Here is a 15,772-nt window from a genome sequence, read left to right on the forward strand (position 1 = left end):
CTTCACTATTCTCAGTCTCCAGCAGGTGGTAGGAAGTCAGTCATGCAGTCGGACTGCCTGTGGAGGATTAAAGGCTCCCGGGGGTTATGGGACCACCTCCACCCCTGATGGAGCAGAGTTGTGCAGGGGGGGGGCCAATACCTTTTCTTTGAGGAGGGTTATGATAAGCCAGCAGTATTGGCTCCCTCAGACCCTAGCCTCTCCTACCAGCGATCTCTCCTGCCAGATGGCATCTAAAGGAAAGTATTTACTTGTTTCTGGGGTTTTATTTGTGGGGAGTTGTGGTTCCTTTAAGATTTCTTTAAAAATAATAATAAAAAAAAAACAAACAAACCCCCCAAGAAGGGCTCGGTGGCAGCAGTCTTTGTGCCGGACAGGAGAGGAAGTATTGCAGTGGACCATCTCGCGGTGCAGGCTCCTCAGGACCTGCGATTTGACTGCAGGGAGGGAGGACCATCTCAGGTAAGTGGGAAGTTTTGTTGGCTGCACGATGTTTAGGAAATGGCCACTCCTGCAGAGCAAGGGAAGCGCTATGAGGCCTACCAGTATCGTACAAGCTAATCTCCTTCCTTTGCTGGACTTGTGTGGGAGGTGGGGGAGGGCTGTTCAGGGCTCTCAAAATGAGCAGCCCCAAAGCAGCTGCAGCTACAGGCCTCTAACATGGGTTGTAATGACATGGTGGAAAGAGCGGTGGCCATTTTTCTCCCTTTTCCTGCAGTGCAGGGGGGATTCAAAGGAAGAGACGGTAGACCCCTCCCACATTCCTGACTCCTGTGGGAAAAGTAAGAGACGGTGATCTATGGTGAGGAGAGCCTCCAGTGGGCAGGAGCTTGGTGAGCTGGACCAAGCAGATCCTTTTTTCCCCTGAGTTTTTTCTAGTGCATAAAGCATGTATAATGAAGAAAGGGGCTATGTCTAAGCCTTCTGTCAACTCTTCAGGGACTCCTGCTCCACTTCCTCCCAAGAGAAGAAGGTTAGAGGCCAGTTGAATCTAGATTTCCTGGCCTCAGAGGAAGATTTGCGGGAAGGCCTTCCTGTAGAGTCTCAAATGATGGGGAGGAAGATAAGGTGCCTCTGGAGGAGAGGGAAATCCCTGTACCAGAAGGAGATGTCCCAACAGTGAAATGTCTTTTTAAGAGGGAAGAGTGAACCACCCTGTTGTCGCAGGTACTGTTGAAGCTGGGCATTAAGGAGAAGTATGCCAAACCAGAAGAGGCAGAGGAGGATTCAGACTGTGGAGGGTCTCAGATGTCCCACTAGGGCTTTTCGGTGTCATTGTACTGATAAGACCTTGGTGTTAGCTGAGTGTAATGCACTAGAGGCTGGTCTGAAGGTGTGCTGAGCCACAGCTAAATTGTATCCTCTTCTGGAGAGGCCTTGGAGTTGTTGAAGGTGCCTAAGATGGATGATTTGGTGGGCAGTGATTAAGAAGAGCAGTCTTCCAGTAGAAGGATTTATCAGGACCGGAAAACAGGGCTCCAACTTTTTTTTTTTTTTTAACTTTATTGCATTTTTATCAAAATCAAAGAATCATCTTTGCTCAGCAAACAATGAGATCACATACAATAAAAAAAACATTGTGGTAATGATACCCAACTATAGAAAAACTAAACAAAAATATTTACCTGTATTATTTCAGATCTTAACTTGATGACCAAAAATTGTGGGGAAAAAGGCAGAAAAAAAAGGAGAAAAACAGCAAATGGGTTTCCCTGTACAATCCAGACCGTGGGTTGAGCCTCCTGTCCAGCAGATGGAGACAGACTAAAATTGAAAATGGTATCCTATATCAGGACAGAGCCTACCCTGGAGCCCTTCAGTATTTGTCTGTCTCCAGCAGATGGATCAGCTCACCCTGTGGTTCCCTGATCTTGGCTAGTTAGCCCTTTCCCAGTTTGGGTAGTTTCTCTCAAAGAATCAAGCAAGTACTGTTCTTTTGTTCAGGTTTAAAAAAAAAAGAGGCAATTGACTCTGTTTTAGTTTTTCAAGAGACAGTACTGTCTCCACGCTCTTGCAGGGCTTTGCCCCTTGTGTGAACATAGCCTAAGCCCCTGTTCCCGGTGATCCTATTGGGGGTGAAACTGGTGGTCCAGTCACTCCCCCCTTCCCTGGCTGCCTTTCTTTGTACAGGGAAACCCCTCTTGTGACAGTTCCCTCAGGGAATCTGTATTCCACAGCTTCCACATTTATGAAGTAAAAAAAAAAAAAAGTAAACTTCACAAGCCTGTCTGTTTTCGTCGGGGGCCAGCAGCCAGAGTGGTATTGGAAGAGGAGCATTCAGGGTTCAGTCTTCTGCCTCTGCTCTCCGATCATCTTTTTGTCCTCTGGAGTGGTCCAAATAGGGGCTTACAGGCTTCCAAGACTACTATTGCTCGGTGTTTGAAGGAAGCCATTTCCTCGGCATATCGTTGCAAGGCCGGACAGTTCCTGAGGGCTTGAAGGCTCACTCTTTGCGTTCTCAGGCTACTTCGTGGGCAGAGTCTCTCTGTCTCTCCGCAAGAGATATGCAGGGCCGCTACATGGTCATCCCTGCATACCTTTGCTCGGCATTACCGTCTAGTTGTGCACGCCCCGGTTTTTGGTTCTTTTGGGCGGCAGGAGCTTCGAGCGGTTTAGGGAAGCTTTGGTACATCCCACGGTCTGGACTGATCCGGGTACGTACAGGGAAAGGAAAATTAGTTCTTACCTGTAAATTTTCATTCCTGTAGTACCACGGATCAGTCCAGGAGCCCTTCCCTGGTTCTTTTCTTTTTCTGCCGCCCACTAGAAGCTTTTCCTATAGGTCTCTGGATGAATATCGCCTATCATTATCTTACAGACACCAGAAGCATTTGTATTGATGACCACTGATATGCAAGAACACTATCCTACAGATTCCATTCCTTGTTGATAATTGTTTCGTTTGTTACTCATTTGAGTCTTGTTTACTTGCTTGATCTCTTTTCTGGGTTATCTATCGTTCAGGTTGAGTCTTTTCATGGTGGCTTTCAAGGAACAGTTTAAGAGGAATGGACTTGGAAATCCCAGATTGGGTGTTAGTGACCATGGACGCCAGTCTCAGTGGCTGGGAGACAGTTGCCAGGGAGAAGAGGCACAGGGGCATTGGACAAGGACAGACGCCTCTTGGTCCATCAATCAGTTGGAGACTAGGGCAATCCAGAAAGCCATAATGTTCTTCCAGTCCCTGATTCAAGATAAGCACTAAGGATACTGTCAGACAAATGCGATGGTGGTAACAAATATCAACAGGCAGGGAGAAACCAAGAGTCTGACAGTTTCCTTGGAGGCGGGACTGTTATTCAATGGGTGAAGTGCCACCTATGTGCTCTTGAGTGTCTCACTTCACTGGGGTGGAGACTGTACAGGTGGATGTTTTTTGGTCAGGTACACCGGGGGACCCGGTGTTCTGCCTGTGGGGAGACCAGCTCGCGACTGTCCCACACTGGGCTTTGTATTCGCTTCCTCCCCGGAGGGGAGGGTTCCTCAGGAGCAACGGGGGTGAAGACAGAGAATGGGAGCTGGCAGAGAAGTATTCTCCCTCATCAGGTCCAGATGGAGAAGTCCTTGGTTGGATTGATGGTAATGAGACGGAATGCCAAGGCGCCAAAGTTTTCAGGCTATAGTCTGGATTAGAAAGTCTGGATGCGCTGGCTCAGCCCTGGCCTCGGGGAATCCTTCTGTATGAGTTTCCCCCTTGGCTTCTAATATAGCAGGGCAGTGAAGCGTGCATGAAGGTATCAAGATCAGGTGATTCTGGTGGCTCCAGAGTGGCCCAAACTTCCATGGTTTGCGGACCTTGTGAATTTCTAGATCTGTTGCGATTCAATCATATTCCCAGTGTTTTGCAGCAGGGTCCAATCTTCTTGAATCAGGTGGATCGCTTTTGTTGTGCGACTTGGCTCTTGAATGGAGAAGGTAGATGAAGGGTTATTTTGAGGAAGTCATTACAATATCGTTGCAGGCCAGGAAGGCTTCCATTTCCTTGGCTTATGTACGAGTATGGAAGGTTTTCGAGTCCTGGTGTTAGCAATCAGGGTGCTCCGTGCTTTGATTCATAGGATTCTTGCTTTTTTGCAAAGGGGTTGGAAAAGGATTTAGCTTTGAACTCTCTGAAGGTGCGAGTGGCCGTGTTATCCTGCTATATAGGTAAGGTGCACAGGTCATCCATAGCTTTGCATCTGGATGCGGTCAGGTTTTGACTTGGACCTTGCTGCATACCTTTTGTCATACACCTCAGCTTGGATGTTTGAACTCCAGACAGAGTGGTGTTTGGGGCAGGCGTTTTAGCAGTGGGTCTTTCAGGTTCCCAGTTAGTTTAAAGAGCTTGAATGCCTTCCATCTGTCTGGACTGTTCTGGTGCATGATAAGGAAGGAAAAATTGGTTCTTACCTGCTAATTTTATTTCCTTGAATCCTACTAGACCAGTCCGGAATCCCACCCTTTCAATCTGAGATCTGCTGTTCTGTGCATTGTTGGTTTTTTGCCGCTGTTGTACCCTTTCAATGGAGGGGTTGCAAGTAAAATTTTGATTTTCATCAATGCTGGGATTCCCCCTGCTCTAAAAAAAAAAAAAAATAAATAAATAAATAAACTTAAATAAAAGAATGAGGATATTTGGTTAGCTTTGATACAGTTTTACTGGCAGACTGCAGGTTGCACAGTGCCTTAAGTACCAGTGTACAGTAAAGCTTTTATTCTCTGTCTCCATCTGCTGGTAGGGGAGAAAACCAATCTATCTGGACTGGTCTGGTATGACACAAGGAAAGAAAATTAGTAGATAAGAATCGATTTTTCCATCTCTTGGAGAACAATAAATTACTTTTATTTCTCCCAACAGCGTGTGCCCTACTTACAATATCTGCGAGGCATGTGAAGCTGAAGTTTATACTCATGACTCGAATCATAGCTTCCTGAAGTTGCGCAGGCCGCTGCAAAGTACCTCCAACTCCTGCGGCCTTAGGCAGTGTCCTACTCCCCGTCCTCCAGCAAACCTGGAGCAAGTCAGGTACGTGACAAGTGCGCCCTCTTTGCCGTGGCTGGGAAGATGGCTTAGTACAACAAGACTGTATTCCAAACACTGGGAAGGTCACTGGCTGAAGTCTGGGGGACATATCTGCTCATGAAAACTTTGTGGAAATCAATAGCAAATAGTACCTTGTAACATTAATTGTTATGAGTAATGGCCTGCAGTATTGATTTACAAGTCATTGTGATGCACAACCATTGAGATGCCATTCGGTTGCTATTGGTCTGAGGCTCTTGCTGCCACAGCTGCTTTCCATGGGTACCGGGGCATCCTACAGGAAAACATAGGACATGATTGGCAGATAAGGACCTAGAGGTCTATCCAGGTCTATCTGTTCTCCATGTCTCCTGCAGTATCACAGATCCTACTTCATTTTCGATTTCCCTTCCCTGCTAAGGATCCTCTGTGCTTGTCCCAGGTCCTGCTCCCCACCACCCTTTCCCTGAAGAAATATTTCCTGATGCCTTTTGGAAAACAATTTAAAGGGTTTCACAAGTGGATACAAAGCATTGCAGCTTTTGATGTGCTTTTGAAATCTCATGCGGTATTTAGTCTGCTTACAAGTGTGCAGTTGATTAAGGAATTTTGTTCTTATTCTAACTAAGCTGTTTGCATTCCTTCTGACTTACTTATCTTTGAGAAATATTAATACACTCACATTTATTCGCATTTTATAAATATTCACAGACTCGCTTACCTTGCTTCATCTTCTTGCAACAAACTTATTACCTCACATTGCCTGTTGTGAACTGTCCTTTGGCTGTGATTTTCACTCTCTTGTAGCACCAGACTTACACAGGTGCTGCTTTATTTTATTTATTTACCTATTTGCAGCAGTAAAGGTGATGTGCCGAGCATGATTTTTTTACCTTTTGATATATTCCTTCCCTCCCTCCCACCTTCGGTCACAGGCTCCAGAAGCAGATGGACAAATCATTCCTGAAAGCGGAGAAGCAGAGGCTGCGGGCGGAGAAGAAGCAACGCAAGGCGGAGGTGAAGGAACTGAAGAAGCAGCTGAAGCTGCACCGCAAGATGCGCCTGTGGGACTCATTTCATGGGCCGGAGCAGGCTTTGGACCTGCCCACAGCCAAACCTGAGAACCAGCAGCCTGGAACGCTGGCGTAAGGACCAAAGCTGTAGGGGGGAAAAGGGAGGGAAAACACACACACACAGAGACACACACACACACAGACAGAGAGACACACACACACAGACAGAGAGACACACACACACAGACAGAGAGAGACACACACACAGACAGAGAGACATACACACAGACAGAGAGACATACACACAGACAGAGAGACATGCACACAGGCACACAGACACACACAGACACACACACTTTACAGAGAGATGTGGCTGAATGATTTGTGCATCTCGTTTGCCTGTTGCAAACATGGGTTTGAAAAGGTTGTGCCCAATGTGCAGAGGGTAAAGGAGTGCGCTGATGCCTGCCGGTGTGTAACTGTAGTGGCTCAATGATGATGCTATGCACTGCCATTCAGTGAATCCCTGACTTGATTTCTGAATTGTGTTTTCTGCATCCAGATCAGCTGGGGCTGGGGGTGTTGCAGAAGGGGAAGGGTATCAGGGTCACCGTTAAGGGCCACATCTGATGGCTGGATTTAGAGACCATGATTTTGGAATGAAGCCTGGTGCATGGCTCCCAGCCTCAGGACCATTGTGGCAATGACCGGGCAAGGAAGTATTTATTAAAATCGGTGTAAAAAAAAAACTTCTGGGAAGGTCTGAATGAAGTCTTTTGATGCCATATCCCAGCTCTGGGTTCTCTGTATTTACATCCATATGATTAGGAAGGCTTACTGGAAATTGGGAAATACAGATGAGGCCACAGTTTGAGAATGGATTATAACAGGAAGGTACTTCTTAGACCGCTGAGTACTAGAGTAACCTCACCTACCTCTGCCATTGCCGCCAGGCACCCTCTGCAGCCCTGCACCCCTGTCATCCCCACACTGGGAGCGGTGTTTGTGGATGAGAACCTGCCCGATGGGACCCGCCTGCAGCCGGGCACGAAGTTCATCAAGCACTGGCGGATGAAAAACACGGGCAACGTGAAGTGGAACTCAGACACCAAGGTAAAAGCTTGACGGCATCGCACACGTACACAACCCAACAAAGTGGAAGGCTCCATTCCAGCCAGGTGACCCTCTCTGAACCTGCTGGACTAGATCACAATAGTGGCAAGTGTCCGCTTGTCTTTCTTGATGCCGTAAAGGAGAAGCCTATTTGATCTCGGGCTTTAATCCTCACTTCTCCCACAGCAAGGGTCTTCTGTGCTATCCCTAGGCTGTTACTGTGTTTGGCGCCTCTCTCCCCCCAACCATCTCCAATGGGAGGCTGTTGCCCTGTGTTCTAATATTTCCTAATGTTGCTCCTGAGTTGAGCCCCTTTTGAGCCTTATACCATGATATCTTGTTCTAGAAAAAAAAAACCACTAGAAAATGAGAGAACATTTTTTGATTTTACTGTTACCTTATTAATTACAGTCTGGAAAAAATGAAATTCTCCACTGCTTGAGACTGATAATAAATCCATTGATAGCTAGGGAATTCATGGACTTTCACAAGCTTGTTAAGTTTTAACAGCCCTGTCAACATTTAAATTTTTTTTTTTTTTTTTTTTATTATCATAGACTTGGTAGGATTATAACATATTTATTTCTTGAGATGCTAAATCCTTTATTTCCTAGCGCGTAGCCAGATGGACTTAGGACCAGTGGGTTATGTTCCCCTGCCAGCCGATGGAGACTGAGTCAAGTTGCAAAGCTGACATCACTGCACATATACCCCTGCAGTGACCTCAGCTCTCCAGGATTCTCCATCTCCAGTAGTTGGTTGATGTACCTCTTCCTATGGGGATTGCTGTACTTTTTGGAAGGAGAAATTCTACATTCTAAATTGGAGAAAATTGAGCCCTGCTCTCCTGTGCTGATACCTAAAGGTCCCTCCCTCAGTTGAGAATTCCTGAGGCGATTTCCAGATCCCAAAGAGGTGTGCCTTGGTCCGGTAGCCGGTGCCCAGCATGGACTTTGCTGCTTAGGCAGCTGAAAGACAGCGGGTGCAGGAAGCCGAGTGCGGCAGTGACTGCCAAAGCCCTCTCCCCCCACAGCTGGAGACAGTCTCTGTACTCAGCTGATAAGCGCTGAGCCCAGGTAAGTTTAAAAAAAAAAAAAAAAAAGGAAGATTTATATTTATCTTCAGGTTCGGAGACGAGTAGAAGGCGTTTCTGTAAGTCTCCCCTCAGTTTCTGTGCTCAGCGCACCATACCGACTTCCTTCCCATTGGGGGTAAGGGGAATTGGGCTTCCGAGCAGGTTGAGCAGCCCCAGGTGTGATAGGCCCCACTGTAGACTTGATTGGCACATCGCATGGAAGCCACGTCGGCGCCATGTGCGTGTTTGTATGCACGCCATATTCCCCTCCATAGGATGTCTGCACATAGTGCATCGGCTCTGTGCACGTGCTGTGTGCGTGTGTATACCTACGCGCATATCTTTATAAGTGCATGATACAGGAAGAGCTGTGTGCGTGCCTCGCCGCGCCTCGCCTGGATGTTCAAAATTTGTACACATACATTTTTAAGTGTTAGCCAAAAGAGCGTACAGCTACCGCAGCCCATGGCGCTGCCAACCAAGAAACCTAAGTGCCTTACTCTCTGCAGTGCTTGCCATATCAGAGCCTCGCAGTCGGACCTGGACTCCAACTTATGTCAGCACTGTGTGGAAGCCCAAGGAGAATTAGCTTCTTTGGACTTTGCTAAACCAGGCTCCTCCCATTTGGATGACGGGTTGGTCACTGCCATAACTGGAAGTACACCGGACCTCAGTATCCCCTTGACTGGGTCATCCGTGGGAGAGAGAAATTCAACTGGTCTCACCCCTGTGCCTCCTGGATTAGGCATGGACTTGGCTGCCTTTTCCTGGGTGGAGTTTTTCTAGGGGCAATCTAGATGCAATCTACTGCCTCACTTGCCCCTGTCCGGACAGAACCTCAGCCAGTATCCCCTCCCTCTTCCATTCCTACCGGCAGACCCAGAGGAATGCCCTGCTTTACCAAGGGGTATCCCTGGTAGGGACCCGGATGGCATAGACAAAGAGGGGAGGATCCTGATTATTTGTAAGATGGGGAAATCCCCCCCTCCCCCCAGGTTGGAACCATATCAGACCATATTACGGTTCTTTCATAGAGACGAATTGCCAGCCCTGGTTTCCCAGACTCTGAAGACGCTGGGAGTTCCTGGGGCGGATTCTATGACGGAACCAAAGAAGAATCCCATTCTGATTTCCCTGCGAAAAGCCACCTGCTACTTTCCAGTGATGGATGCCATCCAGGAGTTGATTGATCTGGAATGGGATGCCCCAGAAGCAAGTTTTAAAGGAGGCAGGGCGATGGAATCTCTATTACCTCTGGACCCAGCGGTAAGAGAACATTTGCATTTCCCTAAAGAGACGCACTGGCCTGTACCGTCTCTCTAAGCAACTATCCCAGTGGAAGGAGGAGTGGCCTTAAAAGATGCGCATTGTAGATGGATTGAGTCTATCCTTAAACAAGCCTTTGAAGCTGTAACGATGACCTTACATATCGCTTCTTATTACACTCTGGAGGCTCGTTTGTGCTTGCTTCTCTCTCAGGAGATTGATGACTCCAGGGTGAATTCCAGAGCGGTTATGGAACCCACTGCCGCCTTTTTAACAGACGCAGGCTCTGATTTAGTCTGTATTTCGGCCAGAGGAGCAGCCTCAGTGGTGGCGCCAGATGACAGCTATGGCTGTGGAACTGATCAGCTGACGCAACCTCCAAAGCTAATCTTACAAAAATGCCCTTTAAAGGATCGCTCCTATTCGCAAGTGAGTTGGAAAAGCTGGCCAGCAAATGGGGTAAATCTCCAGTTCCCCAGTTACCAGACGATAAGAGGAAGCAACTACAGCGCCCCTCGCCTATGAGGGGTGTTCCAGGGGTTCCTAGCGTTTCCTCACCTACAGAAATTCGACATTTCAGAGGTTTCAACCCCTTGGGAGGTCCCAGCCCTTTCATACCCGTTAGCCCAAGAGAAGGGCAGGTTCGGACTCAGGCTCGTCCCGAACCCCCCCAGTGAGATTTTAATGACCCACCTTCAGGACAAGTAGATAGGGGTTATTTTTCTCTCTTTTACCAACAGTGGGTCGAGATTACGTCGGACAAATGGGTACTGGAAGTCAAAAGAGAAGGATATGCACTGGAATTTCATATCACTCCTCAGGACATATTTATGGTGTCTCCTTGCCATTCCCAGCACAAGAAGAAGACAGAGGAGATTACACTTCTAAGACTCCTCAGGATGAGGGCTGTGATCCCAGTACCTACGGGGCATTATTCAATCTATGTTGTCATACCCAAGAAGGAAGTTTCCTTTCGCCCCATCCTGGACCTCAAGAGCGTCAACCATCACTTTTGAATGGCTCATTTTTGCATGGAGACCTTGTGCTCTGTGATAATGGCCGTACAACTGGGAGAGTTCCTAACCTCCCTGAACTTATCCGAGGCCTACTTACATATTCCAGTCCAACAGGATCATCAACGTTTCCTACGTTTTGCGATGCTGGGTCATCATTATCAGTTTCTGGCTTTGCCCTTTGGCTTAGCCACTGCCCCCAGAACTTCTTCCAAGATTATGGTATTCCTGGCAGTAGCATTGAGAAAAGATAGGATCCTGGTGTACCCATACTTGAATGATTGGCTGATCCGGGCCTCAAGCCTTCCCAGTCTTTGGAGTATCTGGGAGTACGATTCAACACCAGGTGGGGTAAGGTCTTTCTTCCATCCACACAGATATAGAAGTTGATGCACCAGATGCGTCAATTGGTGAACACAGTACGCCCAACAGTGTGGAGCTATCTCCAAGTTCTCTGTTTGATGACAGCAACCCTGGAAGTAGTGCCGTGGGTGATGGCACATATGCATCCTCTTCAACACTCATTGCTATCATGTTGGAACCCACAGTCTCAAGACTATTCAGTTCATGTCCTCTTACCAAAGTGAGTCTATCACCTCCAGTCGTAGTTACGGGAAGCTCATCTGAGCAGAGGTGTGCCCCTGCCCTCCCCAAACTGGCTGGTTCTCACGACAGATGCTCCAGGGCTGGGGAGCCCACTGTCAGGAGCTGATGGCCCAGGGTCGTTGGACAGAAGAAGAGGCCCTCTGGAACATCAATCACCTGGAAACCCAGGCAGTCAGATTGGCGTGTTTACGGTTTAGCCACAGACTCCAGGTTCAGGCGGTCTGTATGATGTCTGACATCGCAATGGCAGTGGCCTACATCAATCGCCAGGGAGAAAACAAGAGCCAGCAAGTGTCACAGGAGATAGACCTTCTTTTGGAGTGGGCAGAAGTACATCTACAGATGATCTCAGCCTCCCACATTGCAAGAAAAGACAACATCAGAGCAGACTTTCTAAGCAGGGAGAGTCTGGATCCAGGAGAGTAGGAATTGTCGGCCAAAACGTTTCAACTGATAGTAGATCGCTGGGGCCTCCCATTCATCGACCTGCTGGCCACATCTCACAATGTGAAGTTTCCTCGATTCTTCAGTCACAGAAGAGATCCATGGTCCCTGGGAGTCTACGCATTCATTCAGATTTGGTTGGAAGACGAGTTGCTGTACGCCTTCCCTCCATGGCCCCTGCTGGGCAGGGTCATTTGCAGAATCAAGCACCACAGTAGTTCCAGATTGGCCCAGGCGTCTGTGGTATGCGGATATGCGGAAGCTCCTGGTAGACCCCCACTACACCTCCCACCGCAAAGGGACCTGTTACAGAAGCGACCAGTCCTTCATGAGAATCCAACTCGATTCTATTTTACTGTCTGGCCCTTGAGAGGGCTTGCCTGAAGAAGCGGGGATATTCTACAGCAGAAATTATTACCTTACTCTGCGCTCGGAAGTTCTCCACATCCCTAACGTATGTGCGGGTCTGGAGAGTATTTGAGGCCTGGTGTGAGGACTGCGGTGTCTCCCCTCGGGCAGTCAAAATCCCACTTATTCTGGAATTTTTGCGGAACGGCTTAAATAAAGGTTTGGCCCTTAACTCCTTGAAGGTGTAGGTAGCAGCTCTCTCCTGTTACAGGGGTGAGGTTAATGGGATCTCCATGTCTGCTCATCCAGGCGAGGCCCATTTTCTGAAGGGAGTGAAACACCTTCGACCTCCTGTGCAGTTGCCGGTTCCCTTGTGAAATCTTAATTTAGTGTTGGAATTTTTTGTAGGTCCTTCCTTTCGGCCTCTGCGCAGTCTTTCCTTGCGTTTATTGACTTTGGAAATGCTGTTCCTGATAGGTATGTGCTCGGGACGTTGCATCTCTGAACTGCAAGTATTGGCATGCCGGCAGCCTTTCCTCCAGATGACTCCAGGGGCATTGCAGCTACATTCTGTTCCATCCTTCTTGCCCAGGGTAGTCTCAGAGTTTCATTTGAATCAGTCCATTTCGTTGTCATCCCTAGATAAACTTGAGGAAGCAGAGGAATATCGGCTTCTCCATCATTTGAAGAGGCTTTTAGTGCGATATCTGGAAGTTTTTGGTCCGAAAGACGGACCTCCTGTTTGTCCTTCACGGCAGAAGGAAACAGGGCAAACCAGTTTCGCTGGATTAAGGAGGTGATCACGGGAGCTTTTGTGGAGGCTGGAAAGCCATTACCCTCTCAAATTAGAACTCATTCCACTAGGGCTCAAGCGGTCTCATGGGCCGGAGGTCAGACTACTGTCTTCTGTCAATATCTGCCGGACGGCGACATGATCCTCCTTCCACACCTTCTCCAGGTTTTATTACCTGAACGTACAGGCCTGAGAGGACGCAACCTTTGCCCAGGCAGTGTTGACCAAACCGCGGGCAGCCTCATGCCCTGTTCGGGAGTAGCTTTTGTACATCCCATTGGTCCTGAGTCCATCTGGCTACATGCTAGGAAATGGAGAAATTACTTACCTGATAATTTTATTTTCCTTAGTGTAGACAGATGGACTCAGCATCCCGCCCTCAACTGCGCCACGTGTCCTCCCGTGAAATGGGCCTTGAATCCAAGGGCTCACAGGTAAGTGTTCATCCAGTCCCTATATTCTTACTGGAGCTCAGTGTTTGTGGTTGGTTGAGTACTATTACGGTTATCCATTTTTTAATCGTGTTTTAATCATATTTTTAGTCATATTTTCAGTTAAGTCCTTTCACTAGTATGTACACAGTGGCTTTTGAAGAGAAGACTGGAGGGCTGAGGTCACTGCAGGGGTGTATGTACTATGACATCAGCTTTGCCACCTGACTCCGTCTCCATCTGCTGGCAGGGGAGCATAAACCCATTGGTCCTAAGTCCATCTGGCTACACTAAGGAAAACAAAATTATCAGGTAAGTAATTTCTCCAACATATGTTTCAAACACTCATTGACTGAGTCTATCAAGACCCAATGTCTCCCAAGTTCAGTTTTATACTGTTTGTCTTCTTTTCTTTTTTTCTTACTGCAGCTGAAATTTATGTGGGGGAATCTTACTCTGGCTTCCTCTGCCAGAAAGGACGTGTGTGTCCCATCCCTGCACCCTGGGCAAGTGGGCAACCTGTCGGTAGAGTTCATTGCGCCCGCCCTAGAAGGGACCTATACCTCCCACTGGCGCCTGGCGCACGTTGGGGAGCAGTTTGGCCCCCGCATCTGGTGCAGCATCGTCGTGGATTCTTTTCCCTCCTCGGACTGCTTGGAGTTGAACGAAAAGGCTTTGTTCAGTTCGAGTAAACCATCCAAGCCCTCTTACAAACCAAAGGCAAGCGTGACACCCGCAGCATTTGATGTGTAGCGTCTTTGTGGCGCCTTTAAACCAGGGTTGCTGTGTAACAAATTGCATTCTGAGTCTCTTCCCCAAAGAGCTTATGATCTAAGGGACTTGCTGCAGGTCGTGAGAGAAGCAGGGTTTGGACCTGGGTTTCCTGATTCCATTAGTATAGACGCCCAGGTCACTCTGCCCATTACTGCCACCCGAGGGCCTGATTTGCCAAGACTTTTCTCCCATTCTGTATCTATGGGGAAATATGCTTAGTAAATGAGGCCCTAAGTTTGTGAAACCAGTTTTCTCTTTGAAACTCCCACACATGTACATGCTCAGCCTCTCTCGGCAGATGTCTCCACAGCCTGATCCACACCAAGGGTCTTCCTTCAAATAAGAAAAGCATTACAAAGAGGTATAGCTGTACTTCCTTCACCCTTCTTCCATAGAGGAGACCAGCTCATCCCCACAGATTCTCTCCCGGGGAGCAGATCTTTTTTTTACCTTTTTTCAATCTGCTGACTTATTGTTGAATAAACATCTTATGGGTAGTAATAACTGTCAACTTTATACATGTTACATTCACTGATCTTTTTATATCAGATGCTTTTAAGTATATTTAAACGTGTTTACTGTAGGGTGACTTGGCTGCCTCTGTGCCCCTGGCCTCCCAACAAAATCCCTACTATCATCATCCACAGACCAAAATGATCCTGTTTTTTTCCTTTCTGAATCCTGGGTAGGAGGCTTCTGGGTGCGAAGCAGGAAAACAGGTGGATGACAGGAGTGAAGGGGTGCAGCTTCCCTTGGCCCCCATCCCTCTGAAAATTAACAATCTGCTCAGTGATGTGGAGCTCTACATCCCATCTGTAGACCTGCTGACTGCCCAGGTAGGAGCCAGTCTTCCACGCCACCATCCCTAAACGAGCTGGGAGCCTGCCAACCGGCTTGGGAATCTTCCACGGGGCTGGTGCAGCTCTGTTCTGTCAGCTGTGACCCCTCTCTGTGTCTTTGTAACTCTAGGACTTGCTCTCATTCGAGCTGCTGGACATTAATATCGTGCAAGAACTGGAGCGGGTACCTCACAACACGCCCGTTGGTAAGCAGTAGCTTAAACTCCGGTTCATGAGTGCCAGTCCCGCCACCACTGCTTGTTGTGTAACCTTCCCGTGCTAGTCCAGCTGTTCCACCATGTGCACTAACACCAGTGGTCAAACATTGAGAAGGTGTTTCAGATGGTGGAGTAATGGGATGGGATGGCTGCTTTGCTATTTTCCTTCATAATAAACACATTATTCAAAAGGGATCCCCCCCCCCCCCCCCCCCCCCATTTTACTTATGAAAAAAAGTCTATGTGGAATAAAGCCCTCAAAAAAAGTACATCTGAAGGGAGGAACCTGCAAGAATTATTTACCATATTCTATATTGGGTAACAGACAAATTCAGCAAGCATATGTCCGAGGCAGGCAGACTACTGGATTTATTTTATTTTTTACTTATTTTAAATCACCTATATAAATGAGTAATTTTTGGAAGCTTAAACTCTTTAACCATAGAGGCCAGACTCCACCACCACTGCCCCCACCCCCCCTTAGTGATCTGTAATGGGTTTCTTTTTTCTTTAGATATGACTCCGTGTATGTCCCCACTGCCGCACGACAGCCCTGTGATTGAGAAGCCAGGACTGGGTCAGATTGAGGAGGAGAACGAGGGGTCTGGGTTTAAACCTCTGTCTGGTAAGGAGAAGCCTCTGTCAGGCATACAGGAGGCTGGGCAGGATGAACCTAGAACTCTGCATCCAGGGTAGAGGGGTGAGAATGGAGAAGCTGAGCCTTTCCTGGTTTTACCTCCCCTTTGCATGCATTGAAATGTAGATCTGCATAGAGAAGGCAGGATTGCATCTCCCAGCATGCAGTGGAGTAAAATGTGGGTGGAAGGATTTCTTCTT

The 15,772-nt window shown here is 47.9% G+C and overlaps 1 protein-coding gene across 7 annotated transcripts in view; it reads left to right on the top strand.

Moving 5' to 3' along the window:
• Positions 1-15,772, top strand: part of NBR1 (NBR1 autophagy cargo receptor) — a 99,778-nt gene that overhangs the window by 68,387 nt on the left and 15,619 nt on the right. For all 7 annotated transcript variants that reach the window (XM_029574248.1, XM_029574250.1, XM_029574251.1 and 4 more), the window contains 7 exons: positions 4,838-5,005; positions 5,938-6,147; positions 6,969-7,128; positions 13,534-13,824; positions 14,568-14,714; positions 14,848-14,923; positions 15,450-15,560. In XM_029574248.1, the coding sequence (XP_029430108.1) occupies positions 4,838-5,005; positions 5,938-6,147; positions 6,969-7,128; positions 13,534-13,824; positions 14,568-14,714; positions 14,848-14,923; positions 15,450-15,560 (1,163 nt within the window). The remainder of the gene's footprint in view (positions 1-4,837; positions 5,006-5,937; positions 6,148-6,968; positions 7,129-13,533; positions 13,825-14,567; positions 14,715-14,847; positions 14,924-15,449; positions 15,561-15,772) is intronic.

The sequence above is a fragment of the Rhinatrema bivittatum genome, chromosome 12 (assembly GCF_901001135.1).
Source record: "Rhinatrema bivittatum chromosome 12, aRhiBiv1.1, whole genome shotgun sequence".
Taxonomy (NCBI): Eukaryota; Metazoa; Chordata; class Amphibia; order Gymnophiona; family Rhinatrematidae; genus Rhinatrema; species Rhinatrema bivittatum.